Genomic DNA, 27,792 nt, shown 5'->3' with positions numbered 1-27,792 from the left:
TGTTTTGAGTTATCAAGAACAAAATTCCCCTCATTGGGGCAGCATCATTAGGCATGATCGGAAATATGTAAAAGATGGGCATCATATGCACATTTAAGAGGGGGTAAATGTGTTTTGGGTAGGCTTCTAATGCAGTCTGAAAGAATAACATTTGCTAGGAAAGAAGAAACTTCTCCATATTCACCAAGGTTATCAGACATGATCTGAAGAGCAAAATAAAATACTTGATGTCGGGTCAGAGGCTGTAAATTATGGAGGGGTTATATATTTTGGCAGACTTCATTTCCAGTTCATTTCTAATATTGTATCGGGAACATAAGTGTCGACATTCACTCACTGCAGCAGGCGTTCTGTTGCCACCAAACCCTCTGCTTTCGTCTTCATGTGTGCCGGTTTGGTCGGTTGCTGCTGCTGCTCGCTGTATATGCTTATGCCCCGCCCACACACACATTCTTACTGACTGACTAATTGGCACTCTTTATTAAGAATACAGTCTATCTGAAGCTTTCATCACTACTACAAATGCAGCTGTAGCCAGTATCTCACTATCACTATCTTCATTCATATTTTAAGAAACTACAAATTATATTCAGCCACAAGATAAACCTGAAAAGCTGCAAATCAGAACAGAAGTACAGAGAGTTGTTGCATAGTGATGATACACCATCTCATCTAGTTGCGCTGATGAGAACCAACAGGTTTTTAGAACGTTGCAGAACAGTGCATTGCACGTAGTTGCACATCTCAGCTCGTCTCATCGTGAATCTGTGGTCTGCACTGAGCTTAAAGCCCACCCTTTGGTTCCTATGGTAGCTCGGTCAGCTCGATAGCACCGTTAGCTGCTAGCCGTCTGCTCAGCACCTCCCTGTTAAGAGCGAGAATATACACATACAAGTACATGTACCTCTGCATGTATACACTTGCCATTTTTCGTCTGTTTACTACCAGATGTCCTAGGACTTTTCCCGCCTCTCCCCATCACCACCGCTACTGAAGTTCAGCAAAATTTAGAGGAAAAGGCACCAGGTTGTAAATGTAAAGGATCAAACTAATTCTGCTGCTGCTAACCATGTAGTGTAGGGGAGCGCGGGGCACAACCTAATATTGGGTAAATTGTAACATGGACTTTTTAATTGGCCACATCCTTTCTTGTTTCTGGCCAGCTGCCCATGATACCACCATACAGTGACCCGTGAAATTCCACAGGGATTAGATATGTGTCAGTGGAGTTCAGTTTTTGGTCAATTTAAATAAATTTCTTTGTCATATTTGTTTCTTTATTACTGATTAATGCCTGTTCATATATATGTGTATATACCATCAACCTAAGAGGGACTGCAGATGAAAATTAGCCTGTATGGCTAAATCTGGCACATTTACATGACTTAAGTGATCATGTTAATTAATGTGCACTGTCCCTTCTTAAATAAACATAAACATAAACATCTGTCTCTGTAAGTCACAGAATGCAACCATACATCATCTTAATAACTGTTTTGTTGCCTAAAATATAGACCTGATTTGAACAACAACTCCCTGCAAGTGTTAGCCAGGCTTGATGAAACTTCAACAATCAGCCCAAACTAAAACGTGTTAGGTTGTAGCAGAGCCCTTGAATAGTTAGGGCTAGGGTTATGTTGTTGTTATATTCTACGGCACTGGGTTGTAGGTCATTTAAAGGCTTTTATTTTGAAGAGCGAGCGACAGGGAGTATCAGTAACTGCTGCAGCTCCCTGATCTCACCCTCAGTGAGCCAGGCTGTCACTGTTGCAGGAGTTTGTAGACACGAACCAGGTGAGTTCACTGCTCATAATAAACACACAATTTATACGAATATTGAAAAATAATAATTTAACCACTTAATTAATTTAATAACTGAAACAGTCTGCTTACTGAGCTCTGAACTGGTCGATCTGGATGTTCTGTTAATGGTAATCATGTGTTACTGGGAAGGAAAGACAGATGTTATTAACTTGTGTGTCGCTGGTCGATATGAAAACCCTTCCTGATTTTTATTAGTTTTCGTCGTGAACGTGTCATTTCGTGTTAGATTTGGGATAAACACGGATGTGCGTCAGCTCTTTCTGGGAAGCTGAACTTGACCTGCTTAAATCTTATTTTTAACACAATGACAGTTACCATATTCACTGTGAACCTCATCTCAGGTGTTATACCTCGAATACTAAGGGTTAAAACATACGTATTGGTTGATGGGAGTGTTCTTCAATCCTCAGTTTCATTTTTTTTCCATTTCCAGTAATCACAGCGCAGGGAGGGACTTACTGACAAAAAAGCCTCTGCTTCAGCAGCAAAAACAGATGCACCACATTAGGGTTATTTCATTTTAAAGCTCATTGGCATATGTACTAATATACACAGTATAATCTGGGGCTGCATCACAACAATTACTTACATTATTGATTAATCTGCTGATTATATTGTTGATTATGATCAAGATGAACTTTATCGTCTCACAAAGTGGGATTATTTTCTCTCTATTCTTTATTTGATAGGGAGGATGATGCAGTTTAACACTGCTCCAATACAGAGTGTGGGACTGATGTGTTGCACAGAGAGTTCAACTCTTGTCCCGAGTTGGGCTTTTACATGTCGACCTAAGATGTTACTAAAAATATACAGTTTAAAACTGTGATTCCCAACTGGTCCAGTCACGGGTCCAAATTTGTCCCCAGTTGTAAATTCAGGGTCCACAAGGTTTAATATATTAAACATTATACTTCCTTTTGGCCATGTTGTCGAGCTGCTCTGCTGTGTCTCAATTCAGGGGCGTTCGATGGCTGCATTTGAAGACTGACTGTGTCACGTCGGCGCAACTAAGGCTGTCCCATTTCGAAGGCTCCTTCAAATAGGGAGAAATGCAGCCTTCTTACCCAGAATTTGGTGGATGCAACAGATGAATCCTTCATGGCCCAGCCTATCCCAAGATGCATTGCGCACAGATGACGGTTATATATTAAGTTAACTAACAGTTGTTAACAAACTAACAGTCCATCAGCCTGAAATATATCAAATGGCGGTGTCTCTGGCGGTGAATCGTCTCCTCAAGTGTTGAATAAAATATACATGTACATATATAATAACAATCTCTGTGTCCATGATTTAGGGCTAACTCACTTACTAGCTTACTCCTTCTTTCATCAAGCGCAGCTGGTTGCTAGGTAACAGGAATGCCAACGGGTCCTCCACAGACCAGACTGTCCAATTTCGGAGACTGTTTGGTTTGGGTCTTCGAAGGACATAGCCGATGTAGACCGCGAAGGCCACATCCTTGAATTGAGACACAACTGAATTGAGACACAAGCCCCTTTTACACTGCCAAATTTTCCGTGAATGTCGGGCCACTTTGCCGTCAAGCTACGAGCGTTTAGACACACAGAGCTGGATTGGCGAGTTGATCCGAGGTGCCCAATTTTCCGACTCGTAGGGTAGACATATTGGCGGAACCCTTTAGTTTAAACAGGCCGAGGCGGCCTTCCGCAACAGGGGGAGCTGTTGATGACGCCGCACATGCGACCCACTGGCGGTGGATAAACAGGAAACAGCTGATAGCAGGAATGAGCGAGCAGCTAGTAGCAAGAGGGAGATGCACAATTCCTATCTAAAAAGGGCTACAGCTTCTGTTAAACAGCTGTCTAATATTCACTCACCTACAGCAGGAAATGGCGCGTGAAAATAAAAGCTTGTGCCAGAAATTCACTGTACTTCAAAATAAAGTGTGTTTTTTACAAAGTTGACACGTTCACAGGTCACTTTCTCTCTGGTCTGAAGTGAGCTCAACACACCATCCCTGTGTATCCAAAGCTGACACAGTAGGGTTACCTAGTGTGTCATATTTTGATGTGTTGGGCCACTGACCAGCGGTTGGTATTTGATGAGCTTGGAGTGAGAATGTGTAAAATGTGCTGTACATAGTTACTAGTTATGTCTTTTTGTAGTGTCGCTCACCAGACCTTTCTCAAGAAAAGAAAGGTCTGGCTGGGCCGACTCTCACTTTGAGATTGGAGAAAAAAAATGCCCCGGCTGCTTGTACTTCTTTCAACCAATCACAATCGTTCTGGGCGGTGCCACAGCAACGGTGCGCTTGCAAAAATATTGCCGGGGGGAAACAGGTTTTGGTGTAACACGGCCACAAAAATATCACCTACAGGACGCAAACCATGGCAGAAAAATGGCTACATCCCCGCAAGATCAAACACCACAAAAGTTAGTAAAGGACGTGTTGAAAACAGTTGAAAACTGCTACACAACCGGAGGTGGTAGGGCGGGACTTCAACGGGTGGCTTGTTCCGCCCAATGAGAGGCTGATCTATGCAGCGAATTTCCGCCCACTCAGACTAGTCTCTTTGTAGCTGTGTGATTGACTTTCCATTAAAAAAATAGTCACAGTAGCTTCATGCAGAGACTCCAGACCTGTTACATGCATTCAGTAATCCATCCACAATACAAAAAGTCAACTACCTATGACCTTCTGAAGATGGTGAGAGAGGGGCACCAGGCACCTGGCCACCCCTCTGGCACCGTCCCTGTGGCTGTTACTTTTCCAGGTTTTAACATTCTAAGACAGACACACTTTTCCTTTGTTCAACAGACACACAAAATATCAGACACTGCTGTAACGCTGCAATTTTCCCAGTGTGAGTGTACTCCATCTTTCCTGTCATCCATCCACATCATCTCAAAATCTCCTCGTCATGTTGCAGGTGTGAGAGATGCCTGTCACTGTTGTTAAAGACAAGGGGGTGACTGTGATCACTGTGGCGGCGAGCAGGAACAGCACGTCTCCACCGCTGTGTCAAATCCTGAAGGCTCTCTGCTACAGTCCGATGTGCTGCTCTGTGAACAGGGGGATGATGCAGACCAGTGCGACTGCATGTCTCGGGGTGAGAGATTAAGAAATGTTTATTCATGTGCAGTGTGAAGTGATGATCCCTGAGATGATAAGATTCAACATGTTTGAATCTTTTACAGGTTATGCAGATCATGGTGGGGCTGTTCAACATCGGACTCGGGCCAGGACGAACAAGCCTCCATCCTGGGGATTTTGCCCATTTGGGAGTTGCTTACTGGCTGGGTGGTGTGGTAAGACAATATTGTTGTGTTAAAAGGCTATCACCCCGAGTGCACATGTATTTATATTGTTTAACATCAGAGCACGATGGCAGAACAGGAAATTTTTTCTGATGTTTTAGCAAACAGACGAAATCACCAGAACTTTTTTCATTTAATGGCTGGAGGATTTTAACTACTGGTTCTGGAGAATTGCTTCATTGCTTCATAAAAAAATAATTCACAGATTTTTGTAAACGTGAAATACAGTATATAATACAAAGATTTTTTTCTCATAAAAAAACAAGAAAACAGGTGAAATATAATCGATTTCTGATTGTATCTTTTTCTTTCCTATAAAACAGGAATGATATAAAGCAGATTTTCTTTCTTTCTTTCTTTTTTAATACAACAAACAAAAACAAAACAAGTGAAATTTAATATATTGAATATAGAATTTTTTATTTTTCCTTTCTATATAAAAACCAGCAACAAGAAAACAGGTGAAATGTAGCAAAAATAACTTTCTGGATTTTGCTTTCTAATAAAACAAAACAAAAAAACAAGTGAAATTTAGGAGATTTAATATAGATTTTTTTCTTGTTCCTTTTCATAAAAACAACAACCAAAAACAGGTGAAATACAGCAAAACAAATTTCATAGATTTTTTCTTTTTTAATAAAACAAAAAAAAATCATTGGAAATTTGGTAGATTTAATATAGATTTGTTTTCTTTTTCTGTCTTGTAAAAAAAAACAAAAGAAAAGCGGTGAAATACAGTAGATTTAAGAATTATTTTTAATTAAAAAAAACAATTGAAATAATATATTTTTCTCTCTTTCTCAAAAAATCAAGAAGAAAACAGCTGAAATACAGCAGATTTAACACTGATTGTATCTTTTTCTTTCCTATAAAAAGTAGCGAAGAATTGAAATATACCAGATTTTTCATAGACCTTTTCTTTTTTGTAAAAAAAAAGGTGAAATTTAGTAGATTCAACATAGTTTTTTTTTTTTTTTTTTTTTAATTTCAACTAATGTCTCTTTGCTGTGCTCTCTTCAGCTTATCGCAGTCGGAATCATGTCCCTTCTTGCCGGCTGGTTCCCCTCTCGGTGCCTGGTAGGTAAAGGCTAAAAGCCTCTCAGTCGTGCACCCCTTGATATTGTGGGTGACACAAAGGGGTGCACGCAGGGTCAAACACTTACGTTGAATGATGAAACTGATGTGACTGTATCAGTGGATTCACTGATATTCACTGGAATAATGGAGTCCTTTTTCTCAGGTGGTCCTCGCTGTGATAATGAACATAATCGGAGCTATCTTCACCATTGTTGGCGTTGTGCTATACGGCATAGACATCTATGATGTCTCTAATGCCGACATGTGTGACTGGGGCAGGGCTCGTAATTCTGATATGTGCGAAAGTTTGCAGTACTTTTTCCAGGTAAGCATGCTTTTAAAGGATAAAGCTGGTTTTATGCTTTATTGTTTTTATTGACAACAAACTCCATGTGAGGAAAAACAAAACCGACAACATATTAGTCCATGAAATATAGCAAGTTTTTTAAATAGACTTTTTTCTTTTTTCAATAATACAAAACAAAAAAACAAGCGAAGATTTAAGATTTAATATAGATTGTTTTCTTTTTCTTACAAATAAAAAGACAACAAGAAAACAGGTCATCACTCCGTCTCCATATTTTCCCACTTCGAGTATTTAAATTATTCTTTGAAACTGATTACAAAGATCTCATAAAGTGACTTTAACTCAACAAACCCTAAATACACTTATGGATATATAGATATATCAACATTTAAAAACATGTTAACACTGACAATTTATATGCAAGTCACTGCTTTATGAAGTAAATATTAAGCATTGATCTAACACTAAGGATTGAGTTCAAATAACCTTCAGTGTGCATGTTCATGATAACAAATGGCAACACTCAAGGATTTCTCATTGGGCAGCTTCGGCTCCTCCGCCCTCGTGTCTCTCGACTCTGAAATGCGCCCACTGTATTACATTTGTTTGTACCTGGTAAATCATTAATACTCACATTTAAAGTGAAGTTTAAAACCTCTTTGGATCAAACTGAATTCTTTCTTTCTTTTTTTATTTCTCGTCTGTGTCAGTGTTTGGTGGTGGCCATGGACATTACTATGATCATCCTGACTGTTCTCCAGCTGTGTGTCAGCATCTGCATCGGCACCAGGGCTCTGTGTTGCTTGAATGAGAAAGAGGTATGAGCCAAGACAAACAACCACAGCCACCATCCAGTAGTAGTCAGCCTCCAACATCAGTAGCACTAGTAATGGTAGTAGTTGCACTATATGTATAGTATAAGTGGTAACAGTTAGATTAGTGCTTGTAGTGTTAGTACAACATGAATTAAATTATTAGAAGGTATAAAGTCGACCGAACTTTGTCTTATAGTTGCTTTATCAAAGTTTATTTTGTTGTGTATCAGCAGGGCGGCAGAGCTGATGAGGCTGACCAGCCACTGCTGAAGGAAGTCCTCATGACCAGTCCTGGTGCTTAAAAGCAATTCATCATTCATCTAAACACAAACATGTTGGAGTGTGCTCAGCAACGCACCATCGTAATCCTTTAATCTATCATCTTAAAGTAATCAAAACTGTTTTTATCACATATACGCTACAGTTTTTTAGTTGTTTGTAGTTTGGCACAGTGGGATGGAAATATTTTTTCATCAGCCTCTGAATTATGGTTCAAAGTAAACTTCACTGAATAAAGGTGAAAATGGTGACAATGTTTTGAGTGTTTCAAAATGTGAAGAATGACATTTTGTTTACTGGTGAGGCAGATGTTTCACATGTACAATGATGACGACATGTGTTCAGGTTTTGTTAACTTTATTTGCACAGGACAACTGCAAATATAACAAGAAAGAAAGTCTTGGATGAGTATAGGCTCTCTGTGCTGCTATCTTGACTGTTTACGCTGTACAACTGAGTTTACTTCCCTACACGCCAGGATTACAGCGGCAGTCACTCAAATTACAGCGCCTATACTGCGACCTGCTGGTGAAAATGGGTCTTGCCCTGCAATTACATAAAGTGAAGCAGGTGAGATTTTATGAGTGACACAAGTCGTTTTAAATTGTATTAATAAGAAAAATAATGGTAGGGGGAGTCATTTAATTACAAGAACTAATAAAATAATAATACTGGATATAATCTGAAATCTCCAGGGTGCCACACACACATCTCAAGATCTTAGCAGATTAACTTGTCAGCATTGGCGCCATTAAAGGTTTGTGTATTTCCCTATAACTTTTGCCATAAAGAAGAAACTTGGTTGCACAAAACACCTTAAGTTCAGATTTTCCTTAAAGTCAGAGTTAAGGTTTTCTGAAAACATAATGGGTTGCACACCTTCATCCATTAAATTGTTCACTAAAGTATTACCAAGCTATGCTTTCCCCTTATCTCAGTCTTATAGTTAAGGGATCCCTTAAAGTTAGTTCAATCAGGAGAGACTCGTTCTGAGAGAAAACTTCCATGATGAGAGCCGTGTGCAGACAATCTAAATCAGCCTAAATATTGTTGTTGTAGCTCCTTCAAACATACACATAAAAGTACATGTACCTTTATATATATACCTTTGCAATTTTCCATCCATCCACCAGATGCCCTCAGACTTTCACCTGACGGCCCCACCCATCTACGCACCTGTTCCCATTTTCCTCATCAGCCCTGCAGATATTTCTCCAGCCTCTTTCCACTCACTCCTGTGTTAAGTTGGTCAAAGTTGCTGTGTGATTCTAGGTTCTGAAATTTGCTTTAATCCCTGCCTTATTTTTGGACTTTGCAATCCCTTCGTTAGATTTGTTTTTTCAGTTGTTGGACTGCCTCTTCAGTTTTGAACCTCACTAACTTCATGGTTTCGGTACCAGTAAGCCAGTAAGCCCTGATATCCCTTCATTATAGGAGTGAGCTGAACCCGTCTGCTTGCTTTGCCTGGATTCAGGTCCAGTCCGACATCTCCTAAACTGTTCCAGATACTTGAGATGCTCCAACTGGAAATCAAGGTTAAATCTGTGAAATCTGTTTTGTACTTAATTCTTAGTGTCATAGATTCAACAAGGTGCTGGAAACATTCCTCACAGATTTTGGTCGATATTGACATGATGACATCACACAGTTGCTGCAGATTTGTCGGCTGCACATCCACGATGAGAATCTCCCGTTCCACCACATCCCAAAGGTGCTCTATTGGACTGAGATCTGGTGACTGTGGAGGCCATTGGAGTACAGTGAACTCATTGTCATGTTTGAGATGATGTGAGCTTTGTGACATGGTGCGTTATCCTGCTGGAAGTAGCCATCAGAAGATGGGTACACTGTGGTCATAAAGGGATGGACACGGTCAGCAACAATACTCAGGTAGGCTGTGGTGTTTAAACCATGCTCAGTTGGTACTAAGAAAATCTCCCCCACACCATTACACCACCAGCAGCAGCATGAACCATTGATACAAGGCAGGATGGATCCATGCTTTCATGTTGTTGACACCAAATTCTGACCCTACCATCTGAATGTGGCAGCAGAAATCCAGACTCATCAGACCAGGCAACATTTTTCCAATCTTCTGTTGTCCAGTTTTGGTGAGCCTGTGTGAACTGTAGCCTCAGTGTAATATTTGATATCCAGTTTAACTTTTCATAGTGACCTTTAGTGTTAAAAAAAAGTTTCTCATGCTGATCTTGCTGTTTTCTAATGTTGCTTTGTAAGCTAATGTGTAGACTGTTGTAATTTGCAGGAAATCCATACAACAGTGTGTGTACTGTACAGTAGATTGTACAGAAACAGGACTGCACATATGCAGAGCTGAAATGACAAAATATAGCTTTAAAATTTTGGGTTGAATATTGTATAAAAGATGTTCGCTGGCAAGAGTAGGTATCCAGTTTTGATGTGTTCTGTTTAAACTAAAAGGAGCAATTTTAAAAATATTTACTGATTAATTCATTCAACCTTTATTTTAACTCAGACACATTAAGGTAAAGATCTCATTTACAATGTAGCCGAGTAAAACAATATAGAATAAAAGCAATGAGACACAGAAAAACAAAAACAAAGAGAAATGTACATATGAATGGCAACAAGAAGTAAAAAGCAACAAAACCACAATTAAAAATGTAAAATGAATAAATAAAAGCATCAGTGATGAATAAAAAATATGATACAGAAAGATTTGAATTGCCTTATAGATAAAAAATAAAATGAAATTTAAAAAATGAAAACTGATTTATTCATCTGATCTTTTCCTTTCCAAAACTGACATTTAAGAGTACAAAATTACCACCAGTCATGTTGCACTAATTGAATGGCAGAAAGTTGCAGTCTGTTTGTGGAGACATTAAATGTTCATGTGTTAATAAATACAGTTTGAGAGTTTTTATTTTTTGAGGATTCCAAATATTTGCTTGCAGTATTTAATAGTATTTTACTTACTTATATTTTTGAAACTGAACACAGACGTACGTAAAATCAAGTTAAATTTGATTGCAATTTTATTACTGAAACTATTCTGTATACTTCCACTGTGGCGTTCCTGCTTCTAACTCAAATAAAGGAGTAAAGGAGCTTTTATTTTGAAGAAATCAAACGAGGAAGTATCAGTGTTGCTGCTACCTGAACTCACGTTGTGTGAACCAGACTGGCGCTGTTACAGGACACGAACAAGGTGAGTTACTTGCTCATTAAAAATACATATATTATATTATATTATATTATATTATATTATATTATATTATATATTCATAATAATTTGAACTTTATATTAAGACAACATGTTTATTGAGCTCTGAACTGGGTGATGTGGATACTTCTTATGTTTTTACTGTTTGTAGAGGAGAGTTATGGAAAGAAAGGTGTTATAAATCAGTATCTCTTTCAATTATGAAACGCAATTATGCCTGTGTCTGTTGGTCGACGTTCAAGACCATTACTCCTATTTTTTTTTAAATAAAAGTTTATCACATCCTTATTTTGTATTAGTTTCTTCTTCTTCTTCTTTCTTTTTCTTTGGAAAAAGAACTGCTGCCTAAAACCGAAACAAAATCACTGGCAGTTTTCAAGGAGCAGCACAGAAAAATCTAGGGCTTTAACACCACGATTATTTGCATCATTGTTTAATCTGCTGATTATATTTCTTATTAATTTATTAATGGATTTGTCAATAGAATGTCAGAAAACAGTGAAAAATACCAGTCAGACTTCTCCAGAGCCCAAAGTGACATCATCACAAGTTGTGTTTTGACTGACCAGCTGTCCAAACCCCAAAATATTCAGTTTATAATGATATGAAACCGAGAAAAGCAAGAAATCGTCACAATTTAGAAAATGGAAAGAGAATATTTGTATAGTTTTGGCTTAAAAGTTACTTAATTATTAAGTTAAGAGAATAGTTGTTAATTAGTTTTCTCTTAATTGAATATCACATCATAATTATTGATAATGAATGTTAAGTATTATAAACACGACACAACAGGCCCGGCGCCAGGATGAAGTTACTGAGGAGGGCGGTTGAAAATTACGAGGGGGCAAATCTTTATTATGCAAAATAGGTTTCACAGTGAGTGTCTATTTCTGTTGCTGTAATGTTACTGTCCTTAAATGTCTGGGTATTTGTGGTTTTGTGTTTTTGCTGTGCTGCACTTTATTGTCACATGCATTTAATGCACTTTTTAATACTTCTGCTGGGCTTCTCTGGACATTAATGTCATATGCACTTTTCGCACTTTCTAAAAATATTTCTATGTCAGTATTAAGTTGCTCATAACAATATCTCGTTGTTATTTATAACTGTATTATTATGACAATGACAAATAAAGAATTGATTGATTATAAAGAGCGCGCAGCTGAGCGTAATTGTCGCGAGTAATGACAGCTCGTCACCGGTGAAACACAATAAACTGCACGTCTTCTTTCATGTTGGTCTCATGACAGATGGAGCTTACAGACAGACAGACAGACAGACGGAGCAAGCGGCAAATTGGAATGAAAGCTGGGTCAGGGCATATTCGTCCATTTCTGAATAAATATGGAGTGGAAACGCTCATGCATGTGCACCAAGTTCCTACATTAATTGAGAGGCTTTACAAATACGCCGAAAATAATGTGTATATTTCTGGCTTTCTGCGTACACATTTTTATCATGTCATGAATCTACACAGATTTTCCACTGGTCTAATCTGTCATCCAATGCTCGATGTCCCTGATTTCAAAACTAATTCATCATCAATCATCCTGTTATGTCTGGGTGCATGTCTGACATATACAGCAGAAAAAAATGTGTGTGACATAGAACATAGAAGAATAAACCAGCTACATTCTGTCTTACCTTTCCTCAGGAGAGTTGCAGCCTTCTTGTTTATTTGTTGAACTTTCTGAGTAAGTGAGGAGCCACTGGCCTTGGCTGCAGTCTCTTCTGTAGTGTTTTTTTTTTGTTGTTTTTTTTTTAACAAAACCACGTTCCTGTTGTTGTCCTTCTTGTTTTAGCATATTTGTGGATTACATTGATTACCTGCCAACTTTTGTTCTGTTATTAAGATTTGTTTTTACCCAAAAAACAAGCACGGACCAACTATTAATAAGACCATTGAACGCTCCTTGATGATTTCTAACTTGACGTCTTCTGTAAAATATAATACGCCAAATGATGTTGTCACAGTTCACACTTAAGGTCAAGGAAATCTAACCAACTTTTTAGGTTCTTAACCAATTTATTTTTGGTCAAAATGTTCTTAAGCCCAGTTTCCACCAAACACTTTTGGTATGGTACCTTTGGAACCAACAGTAACCCTTCAGACATGGTACCTAGACCCTAGTGTTTCCACTGCAAACAGTTCCCTTAAATGTGGGCAGGGTTGTTGTCACTCACTGCTCTGTCCAGCACTCACTGTATTTCCTCATTACTGGTGACACAGATGGAAGTCTGCGCCTCATTTATCGTCCACAACGAGGCTGCACACCGAGTCTCTCTCCATGGGATATTTAAAAATGGTGGGTTTGTGCATGTAGTCCTTCTCAGGCAAGCTCAGGGGTTTAGTGTTGCCGGAGCCCACAGGAACGACACTTCGCCAAGTGAGGATTAGAATATATGCAGTTCACATAACCCAGTCAGAATTAATATATATATATAAAGGCTTGAAGATCCACTCTGTACTAAGTGTATGTCATATTAAAACTAAATTACTGGGGCGCTGGTGGTTTAGTGGTAGAGCAGGCGCCCCATGTACAAGGCTGTTGCCGCAGCGGCCCGGGTTCGATTCCAGCCTGTGGCCCTTTGCTGCATGTCACTCCCTCTCTCTCTCCCCCTTTCACGCTTGTCTGTCCTATCCATTAAAGGTTAAAAAGCCCCAAAAAATATCTAAAAAAAAAAACAAAACAAAAAACTAAATTACTGGTCAAAATTGTCACAGTGGGGGGCTTCCAGTTGGGGAATGGTCGCAGTAACCTCGCTCTCCCAGTAGTTTTTCGATAAATTAACATTTATGATACCCCAAATCGCTCTAAAGACACTTTCATGAGCTACTAAGACGACATTGTAAACAGGTTGAGAAGATGACCTCCAAATCAGCCACACAAAGAAAGAAAGAAAGAAAGAAAGAAGACAAGAAAGACGACGCTCATGCTACAAGCAGCAGTCCATGTGTAGCTAGCATAGCTAGCCTGCTTGAAGGTCACAGAGCGGCCATCTCTGCTGAATTCAAAATGGCTGTCTCATCCTTAGAGGAGAAACTAACCAAGACCGAAGCTACAGTGGAAGACCACGGCCAGCGGATCATCACAATGGAGACAAAACGCCGGGCTACTTGAGCAGCAACTGCAAACTCTAGAGGAGAAGTACGCCATGCTAGCCGACAACAATGCTAAGGCAGCGGATCTAGAGGGCCATAGCCGGAGAAATAACATTAGGATAATCGGGCTGCCGGAGGCTATCGACGGCCCACGGGCCACAACATTTTTTTCAGACCTGCTCATGGAGCTGCTCAGCAAACAAGTGCTGCAATCACCCCCCGAACTGGAACGTACACATAGAGCACTCGCCACCAGGCCGCCTCCGGGAGGAAAGCCGCGAGCTGTGATTATCCGCTTTCACCGCTACCAAGTGAGGGAGCTGGTCATCCGTGAGGCCCGCAAGCGACGAGGAAAGGGGAACTGCCCATTGGTCTGACAGCCCATTGGTTCGACATCCCATTGTTCCGACCATATTAAACTCATTGTTCCTAAGTCCGTTCCAAAATCATCATGATGCCCTGTGGTTAAGGTCTGGTTAGGTTTAGGCACAAAAACCACTTGGTTAGGGTCACTTGGAAAAGATCACTTGGAAAAGATCATGGTGTGGGTTAAAATGAAAAAGAAAGTGGCAAACACATAAGCCATGAGCCTGCTCCGCCTCAAGCCGGTTGCGGCGCACCATACGCCCGCCACAAGCCATTCAGCACCGCGGACAGTCGGACTAATGGGATGTCGAACCAATGGGCTGTCGAACCAATGACATGGACCCCGAGGAAAGCTCCAGTATCAGGGGAAGCCGATTCTGATCTTAGAAGACTACACTCCAGAGGTCCTTGAGCAGCGTACCAGGTACCAGGAAGTCAGGTCCAAGCTATACAATCTGGGCCTCAGACCGTCCTTGCTCTTCCCAGCCAGGCTGATGATAACGCTGAAAGATGGCAGCAGAAAAGGACTCCCCACGCCCGAGGAAGCTTTATGATTCGTGGCTGCATACCACCGGGAGCCCGGCGTACCGTGAGCTGACACTTGCCAGCTAATAGTCCAAATAACTTGCCGGTAAGCGCCTTCAAACCACATGGGACTGTGTTATGGATGAAGCCATAGTACAGTAAACCAGTTTTACAATCATCCTGAACACCTGACCCTGTTCTCGGGCAATGTTTCAGTGAAATAGGGCTGGATCTAAACATTTGGTGGTAATGTGGTTAAATGCCCTTTGACACTCTGTTGGATGATGTTATTTTTGTAACGATATACACTATTTTGGGAGCCGTTACCTTATTCTGTTAATTGCATTACTCCCCTGTTGTTGGAGCCATTTCGATCAGCAGCTGTTGGGACAATAATATACCTGTTTATTTAAAGGCCACACTAATTGACACAGGTGTGGCGCATACTGGAGGTCTGTTGTTTTTGACCGTAGCATGGACTGTGTGATGATAGTGCTCTTTTTGTTGAATTTTATAATTTCTTTTTTAATGTCCGCTCAAAAGCCATATGAGTGTGGACGGTTGATTTTGTGAATTTTGAAATATATTGGTGTTTTTTACGACGATGGAGTACGAGAGCACACCAGCCACAGGAGGAGCCACGCGTCCTTTAACAAATTTAATTTAATTTAATAAATTACTTAATTTACTTATATTCTGAGTCCTTTCCCTTCTTTGCCATAACCTCTCGAGCCAGGGTTATGACAAAGGAACTCAACTTGTTAAGACTAAATGGTTATTTTATAGTGAGAGGTGACTGAAACAGTTTGAGTTTACGCTCTTCTTTGTACTAACGGTTATGATAGGCTACTGACTGCACCTCTCAGTATACTCAATATATTTTTATTTTCATAGTTATAGACACTCTTATTTCATGTGTGTGGAGGTTAAGGTGAGAGGATTGTGTGTGTGAGTGTATTCGAGGATGAGTGGGTGCATTTGTGAATGAGTATACATGCATGTATGATACATTTTCAATACCACTTTCACTTGCTGTTACTGTTAACCATTTGAATCCTAGATAAAATTCCCACCCTTTTATTCCATCACTTTCTCTCACCCTCCCTTATTAACGGTGTGTGTATGTAAGTTTGTTTTTCTCGTTAAGTTGATACAGCCATCCTAAACAGCCTAATTATAATTTCTCAGGTACTACTTTTGCTGACTGTATTTGAGAGGGGGTCTAACAGCGCATCTAGGTTGAACAGGTTGCTGAGAAACATCCTGGGCTGAGTTCCGCAATGCTGCATAAGCTATGTTAACAGCTCACATATACTGGGGTTATAATAAGACATGGGAACTGAGGCATTGTGAAAGGTAGGTTAGATAGGAAAGTGTGTGCCAATGTTTTTGGCAGAGAGGAATTGTACCAAAATGATTAAGGGTACTAAAGGGTGGGAGGGATTAAAATGGATCGCAGGGCAGAAGAGGGAGGGATTTTGTTTCTTTTTTTTTTTCTCATGAGGTTTATCTATCTACTTCCTTTTGTTCTCCCAGTCATCTTATCCTTTTTTCCAGGCTGCAGTACTTATCCGCTGTACTCTGTACTAAACACTATGCCATGGCTGGTGTAACCAGGGCACAGGTGGGTGGCGGGCAGGCAGTGACGATCGTTTCTTTAAATGTCGGTGGATTGCACCAGTGAAACGTGTAAAGATATTCTCACACCTTCAAAATTTAAAAGCAGACATAATGCTCCCACAGGAGATGCATTTACTTAATACTGATCAGAACAGACTGAGTAGACCTTGAATGGGGCAGATTTTCCACTCAAAATTTAATTTAAAAACAAGGGGAGCAGCTATAATGATCAGGAAAGGGGTGCATTTCATTGCTGGAAATGAACGAACCTACTCATGTGTTGATTATTTTTTAATCGACAAAACATTTATTTCTTCAGTTATCTCCACCGAATATGCACCAATATCTGTATCAGACCACTCTAATGTAATACTCGATCTCCGCTTTGACCTTGAGCCTAAAGATTTCAGATTTTGGCGGCTAGATTCTTTATTATTAGCTGATACGAGTTTCTGCACATGTCTCCGAGGCCATCGATTTCTTTCTTGAGACTAATAGGTCAGATGATACCTCTCCTTCTTTATTATGGGAAACGTTAAAGCTGTTAATTAGAGGTAAAATAATTTCATTCACATCCCTGCTAATAAATGTCGTAGAGCACGCCAAAAAGAATTGGAAGAATCAATTGCCAGCATGGATAGTCGCTACTCCACTAATAAGTCATCTGATCTCTATAAAGAGAGATTGAAACTCCAAATGGAGCTAGATCGCTTGACAAGAGAAGCTGAGCAACTTTTGATTATGTCCCGAGGTACCTTATATGAGTTTGGGGACACGGCCAGCCGTCTCCTGGCCCAACAACTCAAGGCTAGGGCTGCGTCAAACCAGATTACCCAAATTCGGAACAACAAAGATGCTTTAACTTCCAACCCTAACGAGATCAATGATGTTTTTAGAAGCTTTTACCATCAGCTTTACATGTCAGAGGCCCACGATGATGAATTCTTCGCTCCGCTCACCATACCCAAGATTTCAGCAGAGAACCGGCAGACACTGGATGCCCCTTTGCAACTTTCAGAGATCACTGAGGCAATCAAGATAATGCCTAATGGTAAATCCCCGGGGCCCGACGGGCTACCGGTGGAATTCTTTAAAAAATTCTCGGGGAAATTGGCTCCATTACTGCTAGAAGTATTTAACCAGTCGTTTCAACAAGGCTCCTTGCCACCTACTCTTACACAGGCCTCTATATCTTTAATCCTTAAGAAAGATAAAGATCCCTTCAACTGTTCTTCGTACCGTCTGATATCACACTTGTCCGTTGATGTAAAAATACTCGCGAAGGCCTTTGCTCGTCGTCTAGAGTCCATTATGCCATCAGTCGTGTTGGAGGATCAGACGGGATTTATAAGACAGCGGCACTCCTTCACTAACATCCAAAGGCTTCTCGGCATCATACATACTCCATCTGCACCTTCCGACCCGGAAGTGGTCATATCTCTTGATGCCGAGAAGGCCTTCGACAGAGTGGAGCGGGCCTACCTATTCTCCACCCTGCAGTGTTTTGGCTTTGGGGACAATTTTGTGTCTTGGATTTGTTTACTTTATTCTTCCCCTCAGGCTTCAGTATGTACAAACACTCAACGTTCTAAGCCTTTCCCCCTCTTTCGTGGAAGACGTCAAGGGTGCTCACTTTCGCCACTCTTATTCGCACTCGCCATCAAGCCACTTTCAATTGTGTTAAAGGCAGAAATGTGATTTGTAGGTATTCAGCAATGCGGAACAAACACAAGGTCTCATTATACGCGGACAATCTTCTCCTGTATGTGCATAACCCATCATCTAGTATCCCTCATACCCCGACACTTAACTCCTTTGGCACTTTCTCTGGCTATAAATTGAATATCAGGAAGAGTGAGTGCCTCCCAATTAACCAACCCGGCTTAGAAATGTTGCCTTCCTCAGTCCCATTTCAGCTCTCCAAATCAGGATTTAGGTATCTGGGCATTATCGTTACACATACCATTCGCACCTTGCGAAAACAAAACTTCACAGCTCTGACGACAAAAATTAAATCTGACTTGCAAAGGTGGAATCAGTTACGTCTTTCTCTGGCAGGCAGAGTACGAACAGTTAAAATGAATGTGCTGCCCAGGTACTTATATGTTTTTCAGTGTGTCCCGTCTTCTTACCTAGATCTTTTTTTAAACTCATAGACTCTATTATTTCCACTTTCATCTGGGCGGGCAAACACCCGAGGATAGGTACAATCTACTTGCAGTGCAATGGAATGTCAGGCGGCCTCGGCCTGCCCAAATTCCTGGGTTACTATTGGGCTGCAAATGTGCACAAGCTCTTGGTTTGGGTTACCTCTCCGCAGAGCAGCTGGTGCCAACTCAAAGCAAATCAGGCTTTAGGATTTCTGGTTTAACTGGTTTGGTCCGATTAAAGAGCTCCACCCAGCCATTCAGTAATCTATCCATGATGCCAAAAAGCCTAACCCCTCTGGTGCCGCCCTTGCCCTAAGACAGACACACTTTCCCTTTGTTTAATACATACATGCAATGTCAGACGCTCAAGAGCATAATCCTCACTTTGACTGAGAGTTCTTCTCAGTTTCTTGTTAAAATCTTTGTTATATGTTTTTATTATTTTAATCTACTTCTTTAAGTGTCCTTATGTTTGTTTTGTACGTATGTGTGAATTTGCTGCTGTAACACTGTAATTTTCCTATTGGGATTCGTAAATACTCCATCTATCCAACCTTCCATCTCAAAATCTCCTCGTCATGTTGCAGGTGTGATAGATGTCCATCACTGTTATCAGAAATAAGGAGGTGACTGTGGTCACCGTGGCAGCTGACGAGAAGAGCATGTTACCACCGCTGTGTCAGATCATGAAGTCTCTCTGCTACAGTCCGATGTGCTGCTCAGTGAACAAGGCGCTGATGCAGACCACTACAGTCTCAGCTCTCGGGGTGAGAGAAATTGAAATGTATTTATTCATAAGCAGTATTAGGTGGTGGTTTTAAGATGTTAGGCTGCCCAAATATAAGATAGTGTGGCTGTTTGTCTGCAGACCATATCGATCGTGGTGGGCCTCTTAAATCTTGTACTCGGGCAAACAAGCCAACGTCCTGATGATTTTTCCAGCATGGGAGCTGCTTACTGGCTGGGTGGTGTGGTAAGATAATGTTGTCTTAATATAACCATGAGGGCATGTATTTCTTTTGCTAACATCACAACAGAGGACAGTGACAAAAGCAGGAATTTTCTTAATGTTTTTGTACTTTTACAAACAGATTACCTAAACTTTCATATAAGGATTTTATGATTTTCTAACACATCCAAGTTAAACATGACTGGTTTTACATGGATTCTTTTGCTTTCTTATAAATAGAAATAAAAAAATGGATACTGAATGAAGAACAGTTGTATTCACTTTAGTTAATTTCACTGAGCTGTCTACTGTCCTCTCTTCAGTTTGTCCTGGCTGGAATCATGTCCCTTCTTGCTGACCATTTGCCCGCTATCTTCTTGGTAAGTAAAGAATACAGACCCTTTCAAAGACTGTGGAAGTTGGTGGGGAGCAGGTAAAAGAGGACTCTGTGGAGCAGCACAAACAATAATGGAGTCTCTCCTCACAGGTGGTCCTTGCGGTGTTGGTGAACATAATCGGATCGGCCTTTGCCATTTTTGGCATCGTGGTCTATGCCCTGGACATGGCAAACACCACTGTTGACAGGCTGTGTGACTGGCTCTACCAGTATGCTACTGTTAACATACCTAATCAAGACAACTGCCAATATGTGGCGCAACATTTCCAGGTAAGCATGCCGTTAAATTTTTAAGCTGGTTTTATGCTACATTCGTCTTCTACAGTTCTACAGTTAGATGCTGTTTAGCTTAAACTTAAACTCAACCATACAGTAGTTAGCATTCAGAGGAGTCTTGATTATGTAATCTAAAACTAACTTTGGCAGTTTCACTCAACAGGAATCTCATTTGTTCCTCATAAATACTCAATTTCAGCAAATTCAGTTCTATCTTTGTCATTTCTTGTCTATGTCAGCGTTTGGTGGTGGCCATAGATGCTTCTATGATCTTCCTGACTGTTCTCCAGCTGCTTGCCTGCATCAACGTCACTGTTTTGGGCATCAGGACTCTGTTTTACCTGAGGGAGGAAGAGGTATGAGCCGACACAGACACACAGTCACAATCCAGTAGTAGTCAGTAGCACTTGTAGTAGGATTCTTACTAGCTGCTGGACCTCCGACAACAGTGGCGTTAGTAGTGGTAGGTGTGCGGTAGAACTGGTAACAGAATAGTGCTTGTAGTTGACTTAACTCTGTCTTGTTGCTTATTAAAGTTTATTTTGTTGTGTGTCAGCAGGGCGGCAGAGCTGACGAGCCTGACCAGCCACTGCTGAAGGAAGTCCTCATGACCAGTCCTGGTGCTTAAAAGCAATTCATCATTCATCTAAACATGAAGATGTTGGAGTACGATCAGCAACGCATCATCACAATCCTGTAATATATCAGCTTAAAATATCACAACTGCTGCTAATGAGAAAAATCTTGCCGTGTACACACATTTATCAGCTTCTGAATCATGTTTTCAAATAAATACCCTTGATAAAGTTGAAAATGGTGACAGTGTTGAGTTTTTCAAATTTCATGAATTAAATTGCATAATTCCGGATTTCAACGACTTTGGAGAGAGACCGCGTTGGCTTCTTTGATCAGTGAGTTAGTTAGTGTTATTGTGTGACTTTGGGAAAATATGAACTACCCCTTTTAAACGCCCAAATCAGATCAAGGCAGCGACAGACCAGCAGCTCCTGTGTTCAGCAATGTTAAATCACTGTTTTCGAAATGGAGTATAAAGGCCTCATTTTCCCTTTAAATATCACTGTCTGACATTATAAATATAGTGTACACTGATATTGATTAGATTTTAGGTGGCTAGAATACATTTTGTTGCTGACTCGTCCTCAGCAGAACATTGCTTAGCTGCCATGTTGGACTCCAGCCTGCTTCACCGACTGACATGTACTTTATGTAACATGCTATGTGTTTAAGTACCCCAGACAACTGCACTTCAAAAAAAATGTGAACTATCCCTTTAAAAGAAGGTTTACACTATTTCCATCAGCTTTCACTTTTCTGTAAAGCTCACAAAAGAATTTCCATTTACTGTCTCCCAAACCCAAATCATCTGCAGCTGGGATACATGTGAGGGTCAATAAGAAATACATGTGTATACATTTAAGGCAACTATTGGATTCCTGCTGTTCAGTTTTACGTCTTCGATATGAATGGGACATAACATGAACATTGTTCTGACAACTCCAGAACAGTTTCAGCAGAAAGTGAACAGTATGTTTTTTGCTGCAAGACTGTTGTATCAAATTGCATTAGCTTTATTTAGGTGGACCTAATAAATGGAGTGTAGTCATTACCTCATTTTGAAGCTGCATGTAGTTTTCCTTAATTTCCTCAGCCTGTGATGACACTATTTGCCACTAGGTGGAGTTAAAGCTCAAATTCACACGCATGCCTGAACATTACCTGCTGGGGCTTTCCTCATGCACACTGTTTTGAGAAAAGAGTGATTACAGTGACATTGTAAATACTGGTCCCATTCTCACGCTCAATTTTATGCAAAATTGCCGATGATACAGCCCTGAAAAGCGACATCGAAGAGTAGTTCAGGGTATCAAATGTCACTGCAGCATTTGTGAGTTATTGACAAAAATCTTGATGTGTTTTTTGCTTTCTTAAGTTATCGTTCCATATTTTCAGCCAACAAATCAAAAAGTGTTGGAAAATCATAAAGATGCAGGGTTATGATGATACTTTATGTATCCTTACAGAAGAAAACCTAAACAGATTTTATTTAAAGCTGTTATCAGTTTGTTATGACTGAGAGAGGGATTAACTCAGTCTGTGTGACAGCCTTGAATATTATCTTTGTCGAATGACTTCCCATTTCACAAGTATTTCTGTTGCACTTATTTGTATTTGCACATATTTGTGATATACTGACATGCCATGATGTTACTGAAGCACTGATTTGGGGTTAATTTTGAGGTTTAATCTCTTTGGTTCAGTCAGTCCAGCTTTTTCTTTTTAAAGATACAGTACTTGATTATTTATGGCTCCCATACTTTAAAAACTGTGTTGTGTTTTAAAATAGCAACACTAAGCTGAGAGGAAATTGTGGGATTCTGGGAAACTGTAGGACACTAAAAGAAAAACAGTCTTCACTGTGTCTTAAACCTCCTCACATGTGCCGATGTAAGATCATTTTTAACGCATCAGACTTCCCTCAGGGCAGGAGTTTTATTCTAGGAAGCTCCAGACCCACAGATATCTGAACACGACACAGGCACCTGTCCTGCTTTAATTCAGCCTACAGCATTCTGCTCTCATAGAAATTACAGCAGGTGCCTTGAATGTACTTGTTGATTCATGTCGAATTCCTGTTGCACAACACAATTACAAACACACACAGTGGCTTAAGGTAGAGCCACAGGAATGTCTGTGTTTTTCATGTATTATCAGTCCTGAATGATGAGGTGTAAGACATCTACGTAACCTATGTTTGTTAAAGGTACACAGCTCCCAGGGCCAAAATCAAAACAAAGAGTTGGACGCTGGTATCACTCATAAATTAGTAGGAATTTTTTTACTGTGTACACTCGTCACCACCACCGAGGTTCCTTCAAGGAGCCCCTTAACCTCAGGGGCGGATTATGACACAATGGACCCCCAGCACAGATATGCAAAAGTCCCCCCCACCTCTCCTACATAAGAACAAGACACACAGACTGAACAGTTGTTTAGCTTCTTTTTGTGTCACTGTTTTGCATCTCTTTCTAGTCGTGATGCATCTTTTTGTGTTTTTGTGTCTTCTTGTTTTGTCACTCTTGGAGAGTGACATGGTTGCTTTGTGTCTCTTGGAGATCATTTTGTGTCTCTTTGGGGTAATTTTGTGTCCTTTTTGTCATTTTAACATATTTCTTAGTTGTTTTGCGTCTCTTGGAGATAATACTGTGTCTTTTTGGGCTAATTTCATGTCTCTTTATGGTTGTTTGGTGTGTCTTAGAGATAATTTTGTATCTCTCTGGGATAATTTGTGTCTTTTGGTCATGTGTCTGAAGTTGTTGTGTGTCTCTTGGAGATAATACTGTGTCTCTTTGGGGTAATTTTGTGTCTTTTTTGGTCATCTTGCATCTCTTTGGGCTAATTTCGTGTCTCTTTATGGTTGTTTGGTGTGTCTTGGAGATAATTTTGTGTCTCTTTGGGGTAATTTTGTGTCTTTTTTGGTCATTATGCATCTCTCTGGGCTAACTGTGTCTCTTTGTAGTTGTTTTGTGTCTCTTTTAGATAATTTTGTGTCTATGCAGTCCATTTGCGACCATTTTGAATCTCTTCCTGGTCAGGGCTTGTTGATATGAGTGACATTTTGCAGGTGAGGGCCAGGGGGCCTCCCTTACACTTGAGGCCCCTGGACCTGTGCCCATTCAGTAATCCCTCTATGCTTAACCCCTAACTCCTTTTTTAAAAAGTACATGTGAAATTCATGTTTTCAAACATGAAATATGACATTTACATGTGAAATGTCACAGTCTTTTACATATGAACTGTCCAAACTCCTCACGTGTGAATTTCAGTGAGAAATTCTGTTTCATTTTAAGAATTACATGTTTAATTGTTGTTTTCACATGAGATTTCTTACCTTTCACTTGCCTTTCTCTCTGCAACACTCTTCTGATTGCATGAAAAAGATTTAAAAAGTAGCTTGTTGATTAACCAACCAGAGCAACGTTGTTTAACAGATATACTGCTTCAGAGTAGTCGAGGGAGGACATTTTGCTCAGATCACATTCTGTTTTCTGACCTTTTGTTTTGCTTTGTAATGGAAGAGAAACCAGTGTTGAGTTATTTTAAATACTGAAGAGGTGGAGATGATGGCTGAAGGCTTTGCATAGTTTGTGCTGGTGTCATTGTTTGTTATTATATTGCAAGACAGACGTTTGAGTCATTGCTTGTACAATGTTTAAAGGCAAAAGGTACTGAAGGATCTGAAAGACGCCTCAGGTTACATTTTGTACTTAATACCAGACCTAACTTTGATACCACCTCTGAAGCTCCACAGTGGAGGATTTTCTTTGAGACACAGTCAGATAGCAGTGCCACATGAGCTTGTCGGGTCTTGCCTAGACATTGGTATGTAAGAAGAGAGGACAAAGGATAACAGTAACAAGGGTGAGGAAGGGGACCAAGAGGTGTGGAGTGGAAACATGGAGTTTGAGGACAGACATTAGAAGACAAGAAATTTGTGCTTTCAGATTTTTTTTTTTTTTTTACTTGATGCAGAAGTCGTAATATTTTCATGATTAACTACACCATCAGTAACTTTTACCATGAATCAGTTGATTTCTGGCCACATGGGGGCAGCGTCTTCGATTAGCTTTATGATGCTGTTTTCCGTAAGGTAATTGCAAACAAAAGCTTTTTTTTAATGTTGATTTTAGTAGTCAGGAGTAGCATTATCTAATCCAGCTACAGACTAACTTGTCTAATGCTGCACTTTTCCACAGTCAAGCAAAATCAGCCATCATACCAACAGAAGGGAAGACTTCTCAGATTACGCACATACTTCACAAAGCATCTCTAAGATAAAAATACAAACAATAAAACATTTATACGTTAACACAGCATTTATTGGTCAGTAACACCTTTTGAAGTAGAATTCTTTTTTTTTTTTGTTTATTAATTTATGTGCAAAAACAATGTACAGGAACAAGGCGATGACAATCAACAATAACAAACGTGTGCCCAGAAACACATAAGACAAGAACATAAAGACACACACACACACACACACACACACACACACACACACACACAAAAGAAGTGCTGTGAAAAATAAATAAGTAAATAAAGAAACAGAAAATAAAAATAACAGTTGGGTCAGGGTAATACGGAAGAATAACCTGATACCACTACCAGTGATACTTATAATAATAACAATAGCAACAGCAGTAACAATAACAATAATAATTACAATAATGATTACAATAATGATAATGATAATAATAATAATAATAATAATAATAATAACAACAATAATATAGTCATATATATATGATAATATAGTCAATAATATAGTCAGAGAAAGAGAGAGAGAGATTAAGGAGAAAGGAAATTACAAAGAGAAACAGGGGGTGTATTAAATAAATAAAGTATATATATATAGCCAAAATATATATATTGAAGTGGAATACAGTAAAAATGATCATTCCATAACCTTAACACTGCTAGGATACTGAAGGTTTCTACTGGAACATGTTACATGCTTAATGTTAAAAAACACAAACAAACAAAACGCTTTATTTCCCTCATACCGCCACTGCTGGAACACCTGTATTCACCCACTTAAAGAGCCTGTATCTTTAAGCCCCCCTCCTGGAAAAGCACAGTCTGCTCTGATTGGTCAGCATTTCAGAATCTTTCCTATTGGAAGTTGCTTAAGAGGTTGGCTCCAGCAGCGGCCGCTAGCTCACCTGGAAGAGCTGGTGCCCCATGTACAAAAGGCCATGTCCTTGCTGCAGCGACCATGGGCTTGATTCCAACATGTGATTCCAACCCCCGAAAAATATCTTTATAAAAAGATGTTGGCTCCAAAGGTGACCCAGTCCCCATAGACCCCATGTGATGTCCAAATTAACGGCAGAAATAAACATGTTTACAGTTTGCTGCAGAACACTGTTTTGTTCCATGTAGCTAACTTTCCCCGTCGTGACAACTGAACAGGGGGTAAATGTTTATACAACTCACCCATTTAAATTTTACCAAAGCTTAGAGTTACGCAAAATTAAAGGTGTGGATGTTTTGGGTGACAGGCTGTGTGTGAGGCGTCACCTCAGCTGATTCGTGTCACTCAGCTCCTCCACAGCTCCACCCTCTCATCCAAATATGGTCACTGCTGGCTCAAAAAAATTCAAGATGGCGACGTCAAAAATGCCAAACTCAAGGTTTCCAAACGGGACTCCACAAACCAATAGGTGAGCTCACAGTGGCTTTTCATTACTGTTATACAGTCTATGGCGTCTCTGCACCGTCACTGCAGCTGATGAAATGACAGTCTAGCGAGATTTTTTAGCGTGAAAAGTCAACAATAAAAGCCTCTAAACCTAAATTTCCCCAACTGGACATGTTACAGCAGGAATCTGATCTGAAATCAGGGAAACATTATCAACATCAGCAACCAAGATTATGTTTCCCTGAGGTTAGCATGGTAGCAGTGTAGGCTACATGATGTAAACACTTGAGGTTGGTGCTCACAGGGACCACATTTAAATATGTCAACCTCATTATGTGAAACTTTGGCCTGTTTAATATGAATATCCAACATATTGTAACATATATATAAATGACACAGAATAAGGAAACGCTTATGGGTCTACTTTAACTGAAAGCCATAAGACTCAGTTTGGATGCAGGCCTCAGTAGCTGATTCACAAAGAAGTCGTTCAGAAAGGATCAAGGATTCAAACATTGGTTGCAGCACATTAGTAACTGACTAACTTCGTTGGGTTTTCTTTGAAGTCTCCTTCACTTCATTCACCTTCAGCAGACTGTTTCAGGTTCCTCATGATAAGAACTCAACATATTTAAAGTGAGCTGCCCTCAGAGCTTTGAGAAGCAGATGATGCCTCTTAGAAAAAGTAGCCCCTCCCACGCACCATCTGACCTGCACCACCTGATTAAAATATGTCACCACTTCTTTTTTTAAACTAAAATGACTGTTACTTCCATTGAGAGTGAATTAAGGCAGAGATGAGGGTTACGCGGAGGTGACGGGTGGCAGCACAATGTATTCCTGCAAAGCTGGCGAATCTTTTCGTTGCCACGTGATGTTTTTCTGCGTTCCTGAGGTCACCTGACGGGCCGGGCTCAATGCAGGTCTGTGTGGCCAAATCATATCCATGGAAAAGTAATTCTGGACTGATTAAAAGCATCACTTCCCCCATTCAAATGTTTTGTGTCAGCAGCCCCTTTAACCCACCTGGGCGTAGACACAAACCGGCCTGTAGCAGCTGTCCATACAGAGGGAGAACTGAGCTGTAGGGTTAGGCCAAAAACCTGAACTTATATGGCTTGTTTTGTTCTATGGCATTATTTTACTCCAACAGAAAGGTTTTATTTAATTTAAAAGTTTTGCAGTTGCATAAATTTAGATAAATACAGGTTCAAATCCTCATTGGCTCATGGGTAGCATCAGTTACTTTTTCCTCATTTCTGTGTTTTAATGTTTTGTCATTGGTTGCTTCTTTTAAACAACATTTCGGTGTTGTGCATTACTCTTTATATGGATTCAGTTGACTCCATTAATATTCCCTAAGGTAAAGGTCAAAGTGTAAAATCGTGGAA

At 40.0% G+C, this 27,792-nt stretch overlaps 2 protein-coding genes across 4 annotated transcripts; both read left to right on the top strand.

Moving 5' to 3' along the window:
• The first annotated feature begins 1,662 nt into the window (after positions 1-1,662).
• Positions 1,663-7,841, top strand: LOC125892749 (uncharacterized). Of its 2 annotated transcripts, none has more exons than XM_049582952.1 (7): positions 1,663-1,794; positions 4,722-4,901; positions 4,990-5,100; positions 6,130-6,186; positions 6,350-6,511; positions 7,204-7,311; positions 7,542-7,841. In XM_049582952.1, exons 2-7 carry the CDS (start codon positions 4,731-4,733, stop codon positions 7,608-7,610), a joined length of 678 nt encoding a protein of 225 aa, XP_049438909.1. In that variant the 5' UTR covers positions 1,663-1,794; positions 4,722-4,730; the 3' UTR covers positions 7,611-7,841. The 2 variants fall into 2 exon arrangements, with proteins under 2 accessions (XP_049438909.1, XP_049438908.1); XM_049582951.1 differs by having other exon boundaries at positions 7,539-7,841.
• A 2,886-nt stretch (positions 7,842-10,727) lies between these two features.
• LOC125892744 (high affinity immunoglobulin epsilon receptor subunit beta-like) lies at positions 10,728-20,995 on the top strand. Of its 2 annotated transcripts, none has more exons than XM_049582942.1 (7): positions 10,728-10,780; positions 19,147-19,326; positions 19,428-19,532; positions 19,832-19,888; positions 19,996-20,175; positions 20,421-20,537; positions 20,741-20,995. In XM_049582942.1, the coding sequence occupies exons 2-7, from the start codon at positions 19,156-19,158 to the stop codon at positions 20,807-20,809; spliced, it is 699 nt and encodes a 232-aa protein (XP_049438899.1). In that variant the 5' UTR covers positions 10,728-10,780; positions 19,147-19,155; the 3' UTR covers positions 20,810-20,995. The 2 variants fall into 2 exon arrangements, with proteins under 2 accessions (XP_049438899.1, XP_049438898.1); XM_049582941.1 differs by having other exon boundaries at positions 20,738-20,995.
• The last annotated feature ends 6,797 nt before the right edge of the window (positions 20,996-27,792 follow it).

The sequence above is a fragment of the Epinephelus fuscoguttatus genome, linkage group LG8 (genome assembly GCF_011397635.1).
Source record: "Epinephelus fuscoguttatus linkage group LG8, E.fuscoguttatus.final_Chr_v1".
Classification (NCBI taxonomy): Eukaryota; Metazoa; Chordata; class Actinopteri; order Perciformes; family Serranidae; genus Epinephelus; species Epinephelus fuscoguttatus.
The sequence above is the reverse complement of the archived record's forward strand: the minus strand, read 5'-3'. Positions and strand labels throughout refer to the sequence as shown.

Coding starts and splice junctions, on each gene's coding strand:
- LOC125892749 (XM_049582951.1), top strand. CDS start 4,731: ATGCCTGTCACTGTTGTTAAAGACAAGGGGGTGACTGTGATCACTGTG. Junction 6,187..6,349: donor GGTTCCCCTCTCGGTGCCTG/GTAGGTAAAGGC, acceptor CCTTTTTCTCAG/GTGGTCCTCGCTGTGATAAT. Junction 7,312..7,538: donor GTTGCTTGAATGAGAAAGAG/GTATGAGCCAAG, acceptor GTTGTGTATCAG/CAGGGCGGCAGAGCTGATGA.
- LOC125892744 (XM_049582941.1), top strand. CDS start 19,156: ATGTCCATCACTGTTATCAGAAATAAGGAGGTGACTGTGGTCACCGTG. Junction 19,533..19,831: donor CTTACTGGCTGGGTGGTGTG/GTAAGATAATGT, acceptor TCCTCTCTTCAG/TTTGTCCTGGCTGGAATCAT. Junction 20,176..20,420: donor ATGTGGCGCAACATTTCCAG/GTAAGCATGCCG, acceptor TGTCTATGTCAG/CGTTTGGTGGTGGCCATAGA.